At 36.4% G+C, this 18,930-nt stretch overlaps 1 protein-coding gene across 4 annotated transcripts in view; it reads left to right on the top strand.

The window, feature by feature from the left end:
* LOC149084857 (tubulin epsilon chain-like) overlaps positions 1-18,930 on the top strand; it is a 67,830-nt gene that overhangs the window by 9,170 nt on the left and 39,730 nt on the right. For all 4 annotated transcript variants that reach the window (XM_089232583.1, XM_089232582.1, XM_089232584.1 and 1 more), the window contains exons 5-7: positions 1,290-1,405; positions 8,041-8,162; positions 13,086-13,152. In XM_089232583.1, the coding sequence (XP_089088709.1) occupies positions 1,290-1,405; positions 8,041-8,162; positions 13,086-13,152 (305 nt within the window). The remainder of the gene's footprint in view (positions 1-1,289; positions 1,406-8,040; positions 8,163-13,085; positions 13,153-18,930) is intronic.

Genomic DNA, 18,930 nt, shown 5'->3' with positions numbered 1-18,930 from the left:
ATTTATTGATTAATTAGCATGGGAATAGTGTTAATTACATTAATAAACATTTTATTTTAGTTAATTATTGGAAGTGTGAATGATTTTTCAGAAATTTCATTGTTTTTAATGTTAATACTATTTAAAACAAAAAACCGGTTTAAACCAAAAAAACCTGGTTTAAACAAAAAAAACCATATGCATATATGAATTGTCATCATCATCATCTTGCCCCCCCCCCAGACTTCCAAGTCTATCTCCACCTATGTCTGATATGTATTGAATTTTTTCATAAGAAACACTTTTGTCTAAACCAGTTGCATTTTATATCTGTTAGCTTCATATACTCATTATGATGAGTTCAAAATGAAAATTTCTAAATTGTAGCAATAATATTATTGAAGATTTATTTTTATTTACAATAATAATAACCCAGAAGGCATGAAATGCACTTATACTGGAAGAAAAAAAAAATAAAAAAAATAATAATAGTCAGTACGGGAAGCACTTCGCATACGGAGTCAGGTCGAAATCCCCAATAGTGGAGGCAAATCTTGCGTAGGAGGCACATACAAGTTCTGATGGAAGACTGTTCCATATTCTTGCCACACGGCATCTATATCCGTGGAAAAAGCAATCCCTTCTAGCCTTTGGTATTCTTATTTGGAAGCGATGCCTACGTAGGTTAACTCGCCTGTCTATGATCTCAAAGAAAGGCTCTCTCGATGGTAGATAAATAATTTAGTGGACTAGTTTGTAGCACATCTTCAGATCTGCAGTGATTCTACGCCATTCCAGTGAGTGTAAACCCAGAAATTGAAGTCTCTAGCTATAAGATAGACCGCTCATGCCAGGTATTCGTTTAGTAAACGACCTCTGTGGCTTTTCGAGGAGCTGTATGTCCTTGATTTTGTAAGGGCCCCATACTTGCGAACAGAACTCCAGAGTCGGGCGAACGTACACACAGAAAGCATATGACAACGTATGCGCATCACACTTACGGTATGCCGTACGTAACATATATATGAAATTCTATTAGCTTTGCAGACTATGCCATGATAATGATCAGTGAAATCCAGAATGCGGCTCATTGCAATACCTAAATCCATGCATGTATCCAATTGCTTAAGATATTTTACTGTGGAAAAAGTGTCAAATGCATCGAAGTAAAAAATTTATAAATTGCTTGGGTACATGTATGATATGTCAAAATGAAGTGTAGCTTTCAAGCACCAATGAACACAAAATAAGAAAATTGAAAATGTGATTTTCATGTTTTATTTCCTTTAACCTGAACTTTTTCAATTTAGGCTTTGTTAGTTGACATGGAAGAAGGAGTTGTTTCTGAAATTATGAAAGGACCAATTCATGATATTTTTGATGCAAAACAGGTCCTTACAAACTCCTCTGGTTCTGGCAATAATTGGTAAATAATTTGAATTAATATTAATATTGAAGTAGGCCTATATTAGTAAAAATAATTTCACACACAATAAAGCTTTTCTGACATTTTCATATGCACAATTTGTATTTTACCTTGATGTTCAATCCTTTTCTTGTGGTACTTTTAAGTACCTCTGCATTTGTAAACATTTATCTCTCTTGAATATTGCAGCAGAACCTGATGTTAATCAATGGGATGTGTAAAACACATTTCTGTAAGTTGCCTAATAATGGCACAAAATGCCTTTTAGTTTTTTCTTTGTGATTCAAAAAACTTGATTTTCATTTGTAACTTTCTAAAGCCATTTTGTGAGAAAGCCTGACACATTGTGTGCAAACAGTAAGGGGCTGTTCAAGTATTACGTAAAATAATTATAGCCATTTTTGACTCCCTCTCTCCCCTTGTCAGCAAAATTTTCATCAGCTCTGCCCCTCTGAATCCTAACTCACATTTTCATAAAGGGTGGTTGATGACGTAAGCATTATCCAAACCCCCCCCCCTTGTCATCAAAAGTCAGCAAATTGGAAACCCCCCCCCCCCATCGATGATCACGTAATACTTTAACGGCCCCTAAGTAACAATTTTTGGCTCACTAACATTTTTATGCTGAATAATTTTTATCATGTTTTAAATTATAATTTTGATTATTTTTTCCACTATTATATTTTCATCATCATTATTCAATTTTTTGTTCTTAATTTTTCAATTTGTTTTGAACTCAGTTTTTCACTAAATTTTCAATGAGTAAATTGTGATAAAACTTTTTCCTTTTCTTCTCAAAACTGTTTTATGTTAAAAGCTATCCAATGATAAAAAAAAAATTGTACAAAAATAATTGGAAGGTTAATTTAGGATAAATTAAAGTTTGTGATACATTTTTCTTTGGCACAGTTTGATCAAATAGGTCCTTGCACCAAAAAATTAAAATCCAATTCAATGTTATACATTTTTCTTTAGGCGTCTTTCATAGTAGCTCCCAAATTAGTTTTTAAAAACAATTTTATTATGTTGTTTGTTTTGTTGTCCTACATTAGTGCATGAAAAGTAATCAAGTATTTTCGTGTAATACACTAGCAGAACATGAAAAAATAACTCCATTAAAAACATGCTTAATCAAGTAATAAAGCATAAATTTCATGCACAAATGAGACAGTAATTAATAGCTTGAAGTATAGCAATGTTTATTTTGCCTAAAACTTAACACTAACAATCAAAAGAGTCATAATCTAATAAGAGGTACAATCTCCATATCCAAGGATGATGTCACTCTCTGCTATCCATACGAAGGTTTTTCAACAGCTGTCTGATGCAAAGATGAATTGAGGAAAGAAAGAAAATTCAACTGCCCTTGCAAGGAATCGAACCCACGTCCTCTCACATACTGGGTGAGCACCAGAGTCGCCTGCTGACTTTCGTAGAGGAAGGCCACATGTGATATTTTGCTCCGGCCGACGCGCAAATCGTCGTAACGCTAGTGAGGTGTATCTGCTTCATCCCCGGGTAAAAAGTTTCCTTTTTACGTCAACCAACTTTTCTCATGGTAGCGAAGCATCATAGCCAATGCCATCTTGATTTCCATTGGCATCATGCATCGCTAGAATAAACAATTAACTATGCGGTAATTAGGCAAATAATAACTGTTGTATTGCCGATTCAAGTGTTCGCCATCCGTGCCCAGCTGACTTGAAGCAAGAAGGCTGAGGTAGTGTCCAGAAGACTGAAGTGAGCAAGACCAGTGCGACGTCAGGAGATCTGGGCAACAGCACCAGAGGGCCAGAACTACAAGATTCCGGAAAAATTTGAGCGAACAATTATTCTGTGTTAGTTCTTTTTAATTAATCAATGTAGGAGTACTTTGGGTCCCGGAATATATTCAGGTTAGTTTTATATATATATACATATATATGTATGTATATCGTTTAGCCAAAACTTTCTCTTAACGTTTTGCACATGCCATTTCGATAGGGGTCATCGTTTGATCAGATTTTATTTATTTATTTTTAATCCTCGTGTATTTCTCGTTTTGTGTATTTTTCCCCCAGCACCATTTTTCTTTGCTCAGACATCCCTGCACCGGACAGGTAGCTAGTATTTCGGTATTTCGTTCTTCACTGTAATCTTTTTTTTTTTTAGTTTTCCTGTCCACCCTCGTAGTTGAATAGCCATTACGTAGTACTTCATATTATTTATATATATATATAGTGTACTTGGTTTTTTTTTATTCTCTTAGTTTTTAGATACTTAGTTTTGTACAATATTTCTCAAAATGGCATTCTTTGATATATTCACATGCACGTGCCGAGCCACACACTGTTCTTAGATTTAATTAAATTTTCCATAGTTAGTTTTTAGTGTGAGGTCGTATTTAGTAACACACAAAACTGACATGTCTTTCTCTCTGAGACTATCACTTGACGACCAAGACAGCCAGATGGCCAGTTCCTTGGATGATGTCTCTACAATGGGAAACGACACCACCTTCCCTGACACGCTCGTCACAACAATGAATGAATCTGACAAAACACCCAAAGAGTTGATAGATGAAATTAGGGAGATCTGCTCTGGGAACAATAACTCGGAAGAAAGTTGCCTGACCAATATTTCTATTGAGGTTCACAAACTGTTAGACCGCCTAGAGTCCATGATCATCAACCTTGAGCTGACCACAACAACACAAGCGAGGAATACAATGGACAAAGACATTCCAGACACACTCTTTTCTCCATGCTTTCGCCTCTACCCAAACCCCACCCTCCTTCACATCAATCTTTGGTGATATTCCAAATCCTATTCCCACAGTTTCATCTGAAACCCAAACATCTCCTCTAGCTGTTTCTCAATCCCAGCCTCTCTTTTCTACATCCACTCCACACACACTTCCTTCCTCTTCAATCCTTTCTTCTCTCCCTGTTACATCCACTCCCAACCCGTCTTCCGCCTCCTCTCATTCTTCTCTCGATCCTCCTCCCAGATCTTCTATTATTCCAAAACCCACTTCTCATACCACATCCAACACTCGTCCTTCTCTTTACCTCCCTCCCCATGCACCCTCTATAATCCAAAATCCTCCTCTTTTACCTCCACTGAACCTTCCTACCGCTGCCTTGGACAACCTCTTAATATCCCACATCCTGTGCTTTACATCCTTCCCCCATCAAATCCCTGCACACCCTGTTAAAACCTTGCAACAAACTTTCAACTAAAACCATTAAACTTTCACAACCTGCAGTCAAAGCACCCTCAACTTCAGCTCACCACCCTACCTCTTCAACCTCTGCTCAACATCCTATCACTTCAACCTCTGCTCAACATGCTACCACTTCAACCTCTGCTCAACATGCCACTGCTTCCACCTTTTCTTCCAACACTGTTAACTATTGCACTGACCCCCCCCCCCCTACCTCAATCATATGCTCAACTTCTCTGTCTCAACAGACAGGTATACACCCTCCTGATACAATTCAAAAGCCCGATAGACGATAAGCACATACACAATAAGCAGGCCAGGCTCAAGGCGTTCCTGAGAGCTAAAGTCGATCTACCGGCACACAACATCAACATTCAAAAAGTAAGACCAATCAGGAGTGGTATAGCTATAGACCTACCCACTGAGGAAGATAAGCACCGGCTTGAGCAACTAATAAAGAAGCTGACACAACAACACAACTCAGAATGGCAGGAGAAGACCCCCATAACAACACAACCAAAACTCATCATATATGGCGTTCCGAGCAATACAACTGACCAACAAGTTATTGACGCCATATCTACAATCGCGCAGGCACCTGGGCAAATCAACATAGATTCTAGAATCTCGACCAAACCAGACACAACACACATTGTAGTGGCAGTCCCTGGTAGGGTACTAGAATGCATTCTGCTGGCAAAATCACTTTTTATACACTAGGAAAGTTACCGAGTGTGCGAGTACCTTCGAGTATGACGCTGCATGAGGTGCCAATCCCACAAACACACTGCTGGCCAGTGCCAGTCAGAAACACTGTATTGTGCCACCTGCTCCGGTAGGCACAATACATACACATGCATGGAGGATCATGTCAGGTGCATCAACTGTTTAATGAGCAATGACAACCACTACACAAAATACCCGACAGGACACAGAGCATCTTCCCCAGTGTGTCATTGCTACAGAGCTTTAACCGAATGGCTGAGGAAGAAAATAAACTAAAAATTATTCTCTTAATATTTTAAATAAAAAATTCCCTCAGTACAATTAGCTAATACAAAACTAAATCCTAAATCTCAAAATGAGCTCAAATAGAATGCCAGATGTCATGTCCCACCTCTTACTTACAGAACTAATTAATAAATCTAGCATTAAACTAATCCAACTTAATTGCGACCACACGAAAACGGCCATGGATAAACTTGCAATAATCTCAAATAAATACCAAATCGACATATTCCTCATCCAGGAGCCCTACATCTACAATAAAAGAATACCCAATATCCCAAAATCATGGTCAGTCTGGCTCGCAAAAGAAAATAAAGCTGTGATAATCTATCCTAACCAAAACATAAAACTAATTTTAATAGAGACCCTTAATCACACCGTCGCCGTTAAACTTTCTTTCGACAACAAGCCTCTTACTCTGATTTCAGCCTACGCCCCTCCCCATGGTGACCTGAAAGAAACACTCTGTGAAATTGCAATTATCCTCGATGCAATCAAACCGGAACAAGTACTGATTGCGTCTGATCTAAACAGGCAAAATCCGCTATGGAACTATCCGAGGCGTAACGGTAGAGGCAAAGAGATAGAGCAAATTCATTGGCAGACATGATCTTTTTCTCCATCACTCAAACTCACCCACCGTCATATGTTCATGGCGACAAAAAAGGCTGGCCCGACCTAACTCTCTCAACAAACACAGAAATAGTGCAATGTCTAAATAGAAATTAACAACAGACTTCTCAGCCAGCCTTCATAAATACATTCTGATAGAACTTGACATCTCTGCCAACGCTATCTCACAAGATTCAAAATTAAATTTGGTCTCTCTAAACTTAACAAGCATCTCAGGGGCATCCCCAAATTAATAACTCTAATTAATAATTGCCACACCTCGGAGGATCTCAATGCCAAAGCGGAAGCGTTGGAAAACTTAATTTTTGAGGCTTGCGATAAATCTCTCAAAAAGAAAACATCCAAACTTAATATCAAAACCTCCTGGTAACCAAGTAAGTACCCCCAAGTAAATGCCGCACAAAATAAACTCAAAGCTCTACAGCTTAGAATGCAAAAAGCCCCCCCCCCCAAAAATTAAAAACCCAGACGGTAGTCGAGAGATTCTTAGCCCATGTCGCCTCAGCTTGGTATAAGCATCCAACCAAAAAAACACATCAAGCCCTAGATAGCACACAGAGGAAATTTATTTTAACAATAACCAGACCCTATGACACAACAGCCATGCTCGGCCTACAGGTGATCACAGGCAACTGCCCACTACACCTAAAGCTCCAAATGGAAGCAGTCTACACAAACGCAGTTAGATTTAGGAAAAACATTCAACCAGAACTTCTAGACTTTGACCCCAATAACTTTGAAGCTCAGGAGCATGGCTGGCACCACCCCTCCTGCTCAACTATCCCAATCAAATTTTGATTGACGGCCACGATATAAAATTAGCAAACACCCACATATACACAGATGGCTCCAAAACCGATGAAGGCGTCGGGGCAGCCTATTGTGTATACACAAAAAATACAGCAGCGCTAGATAAAAACAATAGTAACTTTCAAACAGAATTGTTAGCTATAGAAGCAGCTGCACAATATGCAATGGGAGCAAAAGAACGAGTTTTAATAATAACCGCGGAAATTGGTAATATCTGATATTGTCAATTCTTGCCAAAAACAGAGATAAATGTGAAGAAAGCCTGAAAGTAAAAGTTAGCCTTTAAACATAAAAATTAGCTGAATTGTAGCCAATGACATTGAAATAGGAGGGCACCAAAATTACTCAAGTGCTTAGAGCCCTCAAGCATCTTAATCCAGCCCTGAAACACAGACATTAACTTGTTGGATTATTACATTCAGAATTTGACTTGGAAATGGCAGAAGAACTAGCTGTATATGATGTTCTTGACACTCGAACTATAAAATTCTCCATAAAAAAGGTATAATTTTCATTTGAATCCATATCAATTTTTTCTAAAATCAGTTACAAAGGTTGAGTAATTTTTCATTCAGTTAGAGTTAAGTTTTATTAGAATTAATTTTATCAAATCTGCTTGTAGACCATCTATACTATCATCATGGACTACCTCTGGTCCACAGAGCATAGGTTGAGAAACACTGGTTTATGTTAATGTGACATTGTTACTTCCATTTTCTTTCAAACTTAGATCAACATTTGTGCTACCCTTCTCTTTATGCTTTTTTTTAAATAAAAGAGAAATTTATGAATATTTCATGTCATTTATTCACAATGGTTTCATTTACAGACAATGGTTTTTGAAATTACCAAATTGTAAAATTACTAAAATATTTGAAATGCATAGAAAAAGAAAGCCTTTCATTTTGCATTTTAGAAATCTTGTTTTTGTAGTTTTTTTTAAATTGGTATATAAATATATTTTTTTCAAACATTTTAGGGCTATGGGCCATTTTTGGTATGGCAGTATTCATCGAAACGATATTTTGGAACTTCTAAGAAGAGAGTCAGAAGGATGTGAAAGCCTTCAAAGTTTTTTTTTATTGCATTCCTTAGGTGGAGGTACATACATTACATGTACAGTATTATTACATATGCATTATATGTACATATTATAACAGTTATGTGCTGTAGCTAGGTACATAATTATTGCTTGTCATTCATCTTATGGGATATACAGCCAAACCCTAAGCACAGAATTTTGGATGGGCACATTTATAGGATGAATAACATTTTAACAGCCTTCTGGATTAAAAATCGCATTGGGGGTTTATTATAGTATTTTTTTCTCCATTTTAAACGAAATTGTTTGAAATTATATATCATGCACAGAGTAATTGTAAATTCTTTCAAAATAAAAAAAATAAAGGCAAGTTAATATACATCATATGAGGCAAGCAATATTTTCTGGGATCTACATTTGCATTCTACAAATTATGCCTGAAAGTAAATGAAGTGATATGTTTGCATTGATCTTTTTAACAGCTGAAAAATGAAAATTTATTCATGAGTCACATAACTCTATTCACACTAGAGAAAGACTTGAAAATATCTGCTTGTAATAATAAATAGACGTGTGTTGTAGAACAGTGTACAGAAGTGAATGAAAGACCTGCATATTCTTGTAGACCAGAGGCCAAGCTACAGGACCACAATATTACATCCACCTTTCCACTTTTCTGGTGCTGTCAATTGAATGTGTCGTAGGTTCATTGAAAATATTGTTTGTCTTGATGGTGCTATCGCCCCTATTTTTTGTTGGAAGGGTTCACCATATATATTTGTATGCTGTTTAATCAACATTTTTAAATATAAGGTTGTTGCAAATGGTCGATTTTAAGAATGATTGAAAAGAAGACAATAAAAAGAATAATATCTTTGTTGAATATTGGAGAACTAACTTTGACGTTTTGAGAGAGAGGTTAGCGAAAGTCTTCAAAGACCGGTTGGAATCAGTCTGGGTAGTAAGTCAATGGGAAGAATTTAGTACGAAGCTGTCCTCTGTTTTGCATGACATCATACTCTTTGTTAGAAAAAAGTGTGTACATCGCGCCCCCTATGGTTCACGGATAACGTGCGTAACCTTTATATTGAAAAGAAAAGAGCATTCAGAGAGTATAAAAGAGGACGAGGTGATATCACTGTTTACCTATAAAAGAAGAGCGTTGAAGAAAGCGATAAGGGATAGTAAAAAGGAAGTTGAATCTAAGTTGGCGGATAACATTGACTCTGGCCCAAAATCATTTTTTAGATATGTCAATAATGGATATAAGGGGACAGTTGGCCCCCCTCTCAATAGGAGGGTCTAGAGTAGGGAGCAATGTAGGCATGTGTAGTGCTTTCAATGACTTTTCGCATGGTTTTTAATAGAGATAATGATATTCAATGTATGGGTGTTGCATGGGGTATTAAAATCCTCAAGAATATTTAAGTGGAAGACGTGGAGGTCCTAAATGTTCTAAAAAATGTATGTGCAAGCAAAGCACCAGATGATATCTATCCCAGGGCCCTAAGGAATATGCTAATGAATTTTTTGGGCCAGTCACACAGATATACAGGAGTACTGTTGCTGAGGGTATCGTCCCAAGGGATTGGAAGCTGGCTAATGTTGTTCCGATATTTAAAAAGGGTAGAAGAGAAGCTGTGTCCAATTATTGGCCAGTGAGTTTGATAAGCTCCCTCTCAAAAATTTTGGAAATTATTATCAAAAGGCAATTGGTGAAGTGGATAGTAGTGTAGATTGTGCTGGAGAGTATGAAGACAGTTTAAACACTAGAGGTGGCGTGAGCATTGAACAAAGTTCTTATTTCTCAGACAACTTTGCATCCATTGTTAGTCCTGAACTGACAAATGGAAATGTTGAAAATTTTGGCAGCTGGTCACCCGGTGGCAGCATTTCTAGTGGGGGTATGAACTGTTGTAATTGTGATTGCCATAAAAGATCTTCATTATCTCCTAAACATAATAAATTACAGAATGCCATCACCTCTGATTCAGATACACAAACACTGTCTACTGGAGATATCATCATTACCAAAGTATATTTTGATGACAAGAAAGTAAACGGGATGGGAGAGTAAATTTAATTCAAATTTTTGAATGCATAGGTGTAATATTAATAACTAATATAAGCTGGAAGTTACATAGGATTGGGAAGTCTCTAATATAACATTTAGGCATTTATTTGACTGGTGAATGCAAATGTTAGATCTCTTCTCTCAGAAAAATGTTTTGTGCATTTATAAACTTATGTATAAGTTTTTTAATTCATATTAATGTTTATGATTTATTTACTTCTTACCTATTTTTATTTACTTCCACACATCTCTTCACAAAATTATTTTAAAATTTTTAACCAGTCTTGAAAACTCAGTTTCTGAGTGTTATAAGTTTTTTTGCGTACATGTGTCTGAACACTGTTTTATTTGGTTCATTTTCATGAAATAGTGGTTGTCATACCCTTTGTTATTTCCAGTTTTGGATAGCAAACTAAATCAGGGCCTTTAATCCTTAAACTGCAGTAAACAGATACAAAGTCATCTCTGTCTGAGCTGGATATCGATTATCAGTTGATCATTTTTGTTTCACACCATGGCCATTCTGTGCAAACAAGAGCTTCTCAGACAGCTTATAGCAGATTCAGATCAGCTTTCATTTTGTGCCTTTCACTGAGAGGTTGTTACACTTAACTATTCTCCATGTGGGAATTATTTGCAGCAACTGCAAGCAATGTAGTTATTTTTGCACCATCCCTGTCCTGAAAGTGCTGGAAGTTGAACAAAGTTCTACAGAACCATAGGCTGGTATGCTAGCCATTTATTTTCTTGTTAGTTATTTGCAATCAGTTTAAAATAATTGATATATCTCTTCTGCAGTTATTGGCGAACCATTAGATGACATATGAATGGATTAGAAATGTCAGTACATTTAAATTGTCTAATTGAAAAACAGTTGGTCTAATTGAAAAATTACTTCAATTGATGGGTGATTCTCATTTGAGCTTGAAATACATCTAAAAAGTTCTTTATGAGTTAGCTCTAATTGTGTGTGTGAACAACTTTCTCTATTTTTAATTATAAGCATATAAATATTTTAATTCATGAAAGATAAGCATGGGTTAAATTTGTTTTACCTGCTTCAATATGGCAAATGATGAAGAGTTTTTACATTCAATTTAGATATTAAATTATGATAATAAATTTATGAATTGAAATTAAAATACAGGGTTATCGATGGGATTGTTAGCAAGTTTGCAGATGATGTGAAGCTGATGGGGGTAGTCAGGAATCAAAGCGATAGGGAGTTGCTTCAGACCAACTTGGAGCATGGGCAAATGAATGGAGCATGACGTTTAGCGTTGACAAATGCATGGTCGCTCATTTTGGTTCAAACAACCCTTGGTTCTCTTACGAGTTGAATAGTGTCTATCCCGGATGCAAGTAGGGTCACCGATTTGGGAATTCTCATTGACGAGTGGTTTAGGTTTTCTGAACATTGTTCAGCGCTTGTCAAAAAAGCAAATAGAATGTTAGGTTTCATTTTCAAAAAGGTCTCTTCGCTTTCTCATAAAGTCATTCTTCCGCTTTTCCGAGGCTTAGTTCATCCTGGACTGGAGTATGCTTTAAGGTTTTAAAGGCCATACCTATGGAGGGATATAGACTTGCTTAAAGAGGTGCAGAGAAGAGCTATGCGTGTCCTTATTGGCACACGGGGCTTGAGTTATGAAGAGAGACTTCATTTTTTCAATATGTTTACATTGGATGAATGCGGTTGTCAGGGAAATATGATCAAAGTGTTCAAAATTTTCAATGGGATGGATAGGATGGACTATGAATTATTAGTACACCATCAATGGACTGCTTTTACAAGGTTATACCAGTATTGATTGGCAAGGGACAATGCAAGGTTATGGTGTCACAGGGAATTTTTCTCTAATAGGGTTGTTAATAAATGGAATAGCTTACCCCCAGGGGTAGTAAATTCTAACACAATTGACATGTTTAAAAAGAAATACGATAAACATGTTGGTGTAAATCGAGAAGCTATCCATATACATTTTATGGGCATTGTATAATATATCATGTATATATATTGTTTATAATTACATTTTTAATTGGGTTACTGTATATTTTTGAAATATATGACATCCATATTTGTTATGGGCATCTTTTTGTCAGTCACCTCGTTGGGCATTTTGCCTTTTGTGGTGGTGGTGGTGGTGGTGTTGTATTTGTATTTGAATCAAAGCAGCATCACCATCAATGCTATGTTGCCAATGTATGGCAAAGTCATTTACACCATGTTTGTAAAAATCAGTGTCTCTGGAAGTGATGAAGTCTCCCATTCCCTATAAATTGATGAATAGTTTTCAAAGCATTGTTTGGCTTTAATGGCTCCAGTGCCAGAATAAATGGTAATCTCTTGGGATAATGTGAGGAGAATATGAAGACTGAGACACCTGATTTTATATCTCAAATTGATTTGTTGCATGGTTGTATGGTATTTGGCCGAATGTTATCCTGAAGCAATGGGACTTTGTCTATTCACAAGTTCTGGTTACTTAATGCACAATTTGTGATGCATTCGCAGGGGTTTGTTTTATATCCTTAAATCTCTTGAACAAAGTTTTACAAGCCAACATCATTATTTTTCCTCCACTGTATTGATGTTTTTTTACTCCATCTTCTGCAGAATTTCTGTAATTTGAATTCTTACTGGTATAACAACCTGAATTCAGTGGGTTCCATGATTGACCCGATGTTGTATTCAGTGTTCAATACTTGTTGAACAAAACAAATACTGAAATTGCATAACTCATGTAAGACAGTCACATGGTAAAAAATTCTCATAAATCTCACTTGCTTTCTTCCATAATCAGTAAAAATTTTATGTCATTTAATGGCCATGACATTTGCAAAAACCTAATAAAAAAGCTGAGTTCTTGTTGATAATACTTATTGTGTGTATTTATTTATTTTATTCAAGGAACTGGGTCTGGACTGGGAACATCGATTTTAGAAATGCTGAGTGATCACTATCCCAAAAAACATAGGTGTGTATTTGGACGAAAAATAAAATTTAAATTATGTAAAGTATTTGATGTTCAGACATTTATGTAAAGTATGGAAAAAAAATGCTGAATGACAGTACTACCAAGTTCGTACAGTTCAATCAGAACATTAATTATGTGAATGTGTAAAGGGACTGAATTGAATAATTGAAGTATTTCTCTCCCATAATTCTGTAGCATTTCTCATTCAGATTTTCATTCTTTAGTAACACAGGTTCACATGGTTCAACTGCATTGATCAACAGGGTTGATTCAATCAGACTGAAACGTGCAAACATCTTTCTTGAATTAATACCTGGAAAGTTATTTTGAGATGGACTTAATTCCATCTGGCTCGAGTGACAACATGGCTGTGTTATGTTAGAGCGTGCATCTACATCCAGGAAAACATTTGTTAGCTGTGGCTGAAAAGTGAAAAAAATTGTTGTTAGCTGAAACATTCATAAGCAGAGTTACTCGTTAGAGGAGGTATCACTATATTTTTAATAGTAAAGTGTTGTAATTAGTTGGTAATGAGAGATTCAATCATAGGCTTATGAATTTTTGAAATCAAAATGCTTGTGGTTTTTTCCTTTTGTCACATACTATTGTGGGAAGGATCAAGCAGCCATCTATAATGTAAACATTTAATTGGATGCTCTTGGGTAAATATAACTAAGACAGGAATAAAACAAAAGATGAATGACAGTCTATAGCATTAGCGTCAGAGACCATGTCTGGTCTCTTCTACATCTGCGTCAACGTCTGTCAAGCATTCACTATCAATCCAGTGGTGGACACCAGAGGGTGCTCACATTGCAGTTAGGGTAATACGTCTTTCTCCCTTTATCTGCCATCCTGAAAATGAGTATGCTCCCTCACATGTTGAATACGCATATATGTGCACATACATATAAGCAAATAGAAAAAAAACTTGCAAAGATAAAAAATATACATCAAGAGATAAAAACATTCACCATAATACCGCTTAACGGCAATAATAATGATAATAATAGGCATCTTAGAAATGATAATATGTAATCATCTGCAAAAAAAAAAAATACTGACTCATAAATAAAAGTGAAAGAGACAAAAATAAAAAAATCAACAAAAAAAAGTTGTGCAATCAGCTCATCGCACACAGGACCCATCTCTTTCTTATCATCAATACCATCTTCAAGCGGATCAAAGAATTATCCTTCACCGATTCCTCATTCAATATTCGCATCTGGGATAATAGTACATCAGTTTGTTGTCTGTGACGTGATGCAAAGTTCATTATTCATAGTTTCAGTTGGCACATCAGAAAAAAAGAGTTGGTCATTGTCAGTTTGAGTTTCTTTTGAGACTAAATGTCAACTTTATACTTTCTTCGCATATCACATAAATGAGGGGCTTTTGAGCACTGTCAGATGTCTGCTTCTGAAACTTGAAAAATACCATCGGGTGTTAATACTGAGTTTAGCTTACTTTATGACATACCTGAAATAATGTCAAAGTTTATTGAAGGATTTGGTACAACAAATGTCTGCACAGTAAAGTTCTGATCTTCAATGGAAAGTATCGTTTGAAAAGAAGCAATGGCACAGATTTGTGAACAACCAAATCCAGTTAGAACATCAACATTTGTCGTTAGCATTGGTGATCCCAGATGGATCCATGTATTTTCCTTCATGAGTCATTTGGCTTCCTGTATCAACTAGACATTTTATAATAACACCCTTGATTCGAGCATCTTTGCACATTTTATCTTGTTTCCTGGTAGATTTTATTTATATCACTAACATCATGCAATGATATTTTGATGGTTTGTAGATACACGTTAGATTTATGTCCGAATTCGGAACAGGAAATACACTTTGGTCCTTGATGTTTCTCTGGACATAGTTTAGAAATATAACCATTTGCATTACAATTAAAACAGGTTATTTGTTTTGTATTCGCATGAGACTGTTGATTTTTTACCTAATTTTGGGTCGCACTTGTAGAATCGATTGTCTATGTCATGTTAATTCTTAGCATCATTAATTGAACGTTGAGCATTGGCTGTCGGCAGGACATCTACATCTTGTTTCAACAAAGATTTTTTCATACACCTGTAATTCTTCTTTAAATTTAACAAAGCTATGGCAACTATAAAGTATAAGTTAACATTGCATGTTACCTCTCTGGTAAAAACTCCATATTGAGTCATTAGTTCTCATACTTTTGATCTCGTCAGCATGATTGACCGTGTTAACAGACACAGAAAGGTGGTATTAATATATGAACTCCCAGATTTTGTATACTAGTCATTGCACTTTTGTAGTGTGGGATGGAGGATGATTTACCCGACTCCCTCGCTGTCATCGGTTGGTGAGACATTATGTGCAATATTGAATTACTAGTTTCCAGAGCATGATTTTATGTGTTGAATTGGTTGTTGAAGTGGAGTCACATGTTGAATTCAAGTTTGATGTGACCTTTGAGTTGAATTGATGATGGGTGTCTGTTCGAGTTGAGAGTTGTATGTGTATTTTCCTTACCGTCGTCTGCAAAATAATTATTCTTAGAAAAACCAGGAATTGAACCGGGATGCACTATAGCAGTATATAGGGTGCGGTAGCCCAGGTCGATAAGATGCTCGCCTAAAGTACCAAAGGATGTTTAGAGGTGTCGCGAGTTCGATACCCGGTTAGTTTTTGTCAGAAAACTTTCCTGACAGGGGTACGACAAAAAAACGGCGACTTGACCCCAGCAAAAAATTGCTACCACAGGGAGTCCCCCATCGAGGGGTTAGCGTATCAACCTCTCGATGAGTATAAAAAACAAGCCTGCCGTTCGGAATCGGCAATAAATTGTAGGTCCCGGTCTAATTAGCCCTCGTGTGCAGAAAATGACCGTGGTGCAACAAAAATGATCAATGATCAATAGCAGTATATAATTATGATATTTTAAAGCCCAATTTAATTTTGCAGATGGCGATACAGATTTTTCACTTAATTTGCATCGGAAAAAAAATATCATGGAATTTTTCCGTAGTGGGCCAACATGTGTTACTGATCAAAGTGTATGTATTTAATTTGAGGCAGATCAAGGTCAGTCAAATTTGTTTTGTGAAATTGACAATTTTTACTAGGTGTTTGCAAAATTGGACATTTATTTTCGATCGCAGATCTCTATTGAAATCTAGCCAGAACAGTTCAGTTTTTGATTTTCGAGGGGATTGCCTGTTAGGTTAGTGTATATGTGATTATTTTGGGGGAATACTGTATTTCATGTATTTTTATAGGGATTTAGTGTATATATAATGTATATTTTCAGAATTTGAATTGAGGTTTCAAAAAATTGGTATCAGTTTGAATGTTTTGTTGTGAATTCATTATTCCTTGGGTTAAAGTTTCTTGGATGGTACAAATTTTTCTTTTTTGTTGACTGGTGAAATATGTAACATTGCATGTTAACTCTCTGGTAAAAACTCCATATTGAGTCATTAGTTCCCTTACTTTTGATCTCGTTGGCATGATTGACCATTAGGGTGGAACGAAAAAGGGTGTTTTTTCACTTTTTTTGGAAATTGATGTTGCCTTAGTATCCAAAAGATGCCTTTCAAGGTTTTAAGAAGTTATACCAAAATCTAGGAAAACATTTTAATACCTTGAGGTTCCTCACACACCCTAAAGGTCGAGCAAAAAGACTTTTCTAAGTACACATTATAAAAATCTTTTTAAACATAAACAAAGTTGATGATTTTTAAAAAGCATTCTCTAAAAAAAAGAAAAAAACTTAATTTAAAAGTTATTCAGTACATGAGGCAAAACTGAATATATATACTATATATATATAAACCCAGAGAAATACTCACAAGTTAAGAGTTCCATGTATAAGTTATAACTGACAAGCATATTTGTGCTTATTTGCAGATATCATGGTAGTTGAAAAGAGAATTTTTCAAGCTCTCCGAATATAGTGATTGATAGAGGGAGATGAAAATAAACCCTTTTTTTTGGGGGGGGGGGGAACTATAACCATGTTCCAAAATTAATAAAAAAAAGTTTGACGATATAGGTGTCAGGAGAATACCTCTATTATCACACTGTTATTACATTTCACTTTTTTGCAAAATAGTCTGCTTTTTGACTGTGGTCTAATGGATAAGACGATGGACTCGAGAGAATATATTCGGAGGCAGATAATGATATTCCCGCTGTGGTGGTCGAGTGGTTATAGTGACGGACTCGCGATGCGAGGATCCGGGTTCGAACCCCACAGTGGTGGTCGGCTGAAGTTGGTTTTCTGTGGTTCCCAACTTCAAGGCGCAAATGCGAGCCGATCTCCCCATTAAAAAGTCTCGCCACAGAGAGCAACAGTCCTACAGCGATAAATCATTCAATCATAACACTTCACTCATAGTTAGAAAAACTGGTGGCAGATGGCAGCACTACACATAACAAGCATTACTGAGAAACAAAAAAAAACTTCACGTCAGGTTTCACTACACGTACACGCACATTCCCACATGTACCGATTCGTTGGGGGTTCCGCGGGGGGGGGGGGGTGCATGTGTGGTGTAGCAGTAGTAGGTAGGGCCTCCAAAAAATGGCTTGGGGATCCATGATGTTCTTAAGTCAGCCACCTTGTTGGGCAATTTGCCTGTTGTGGCGTTGTATTTGTATTTTTTTTTCAAACGATGGAAGAGTACTTCTTGATTATATTATGGCTTGAATGAAGCTGTCACGGTTGCTGATACAGTAAGCGATGCTTCAGTTACGAGTCGTACGCACCGTTAAACTGCTTGTGTATGACACGAAAATTCGGTATAGATGGAAAAGCAGGTTCGGATCATTTTTGTGGGTCCATTTCCTGATTTTTTTATAATAGGTGGTTAAGTCACTTGCACTTGATCACATACAATTAGATTCCGAATAGTGCTTAGCACAAAAGTTTATTTTCGGAACAACTTTTATTTATTCAACGTTTATTTTCTTCAACAGTAAACTGTGTTTTGGCTCATATAGATCACTTTCCTCAGAATCGTTCGATATAGATGAGTTTTCAGTGGTTGATTAACTAGTTTCCGTCCCTTTTTCTTTCTTGAGATGACTTCAAGTGGGGTACCATTTTCATTTTCCTTTGTTCATTGTTTTTCAATTTCTTCATTGTTAGGACATTACTCGACCAATCGCCATCTTGCGTGCTTTGATCTTGCGAGAAATCTCGCTCCAAATTTGGGACCTTTCTCAACTTGTCACACTCACAGCCTTCAAAATCACATTTGCATGCTGCAGTGTCGAATAATTTCCGTGCTTCGCACTGAAAAGATTCCAAGTTCAACTTGAAAGTCTGAGAATCTTTCCTTGCTTTCATATTTTTCTGAAGATTCTTGTATTTACAGTAAAAGTCTTTAAAATTTTGTGTATCCGTTGGTGAGCAACCGTAGGAATTGAAGCAGTTTTTCAAATATTTTCTATCTTTGGCACGATAATTTCAAGAATGTCTGCAACAGCTGGGTCTTTTCTCGATTGTTGTGCCTTCGTATTACATTGAGTCAGCAAATAACTAAGCTTAACATCACCATAGGTGGACGAGATACGAGACTCTCACTCTTTAGGATTTCCTAAAATGTCACAACAATAAAAGCTTCTGGTTATCATTTTGACTGCTATACACCCTCTCAGTTAAGGGGTAAGATTGCAAATGAATACTGAAAACAAGGGAAAAACATTGAGGTCACTGAATGAATCACGTGTTTAGAGGAATAGGAAAGCCTCCTCTGCTGTGTCATGTTACAGAATTCAACAT

Source organism: Pholcus phalangioides, unplaced genomic scaffold, assembly GCF_987345545.1.
Source record: "Pholcus phalangioides strain wild (caught in Gottingen) unplaced genomic scaffold, Ppha-v1.0 ptg000007l_1, whole genome shotgun sequence".
In the NCBI taxonomy this organism is placed as follows: Eukaryota; Metazoa; Arthropoda; class Arachnida; order Araneae; family Pholcidae; genus Pholcus; species Pholcus phalangioides.
This window is presented reverse-complemented; position numbering and strand designations above follow the sequence as displayed.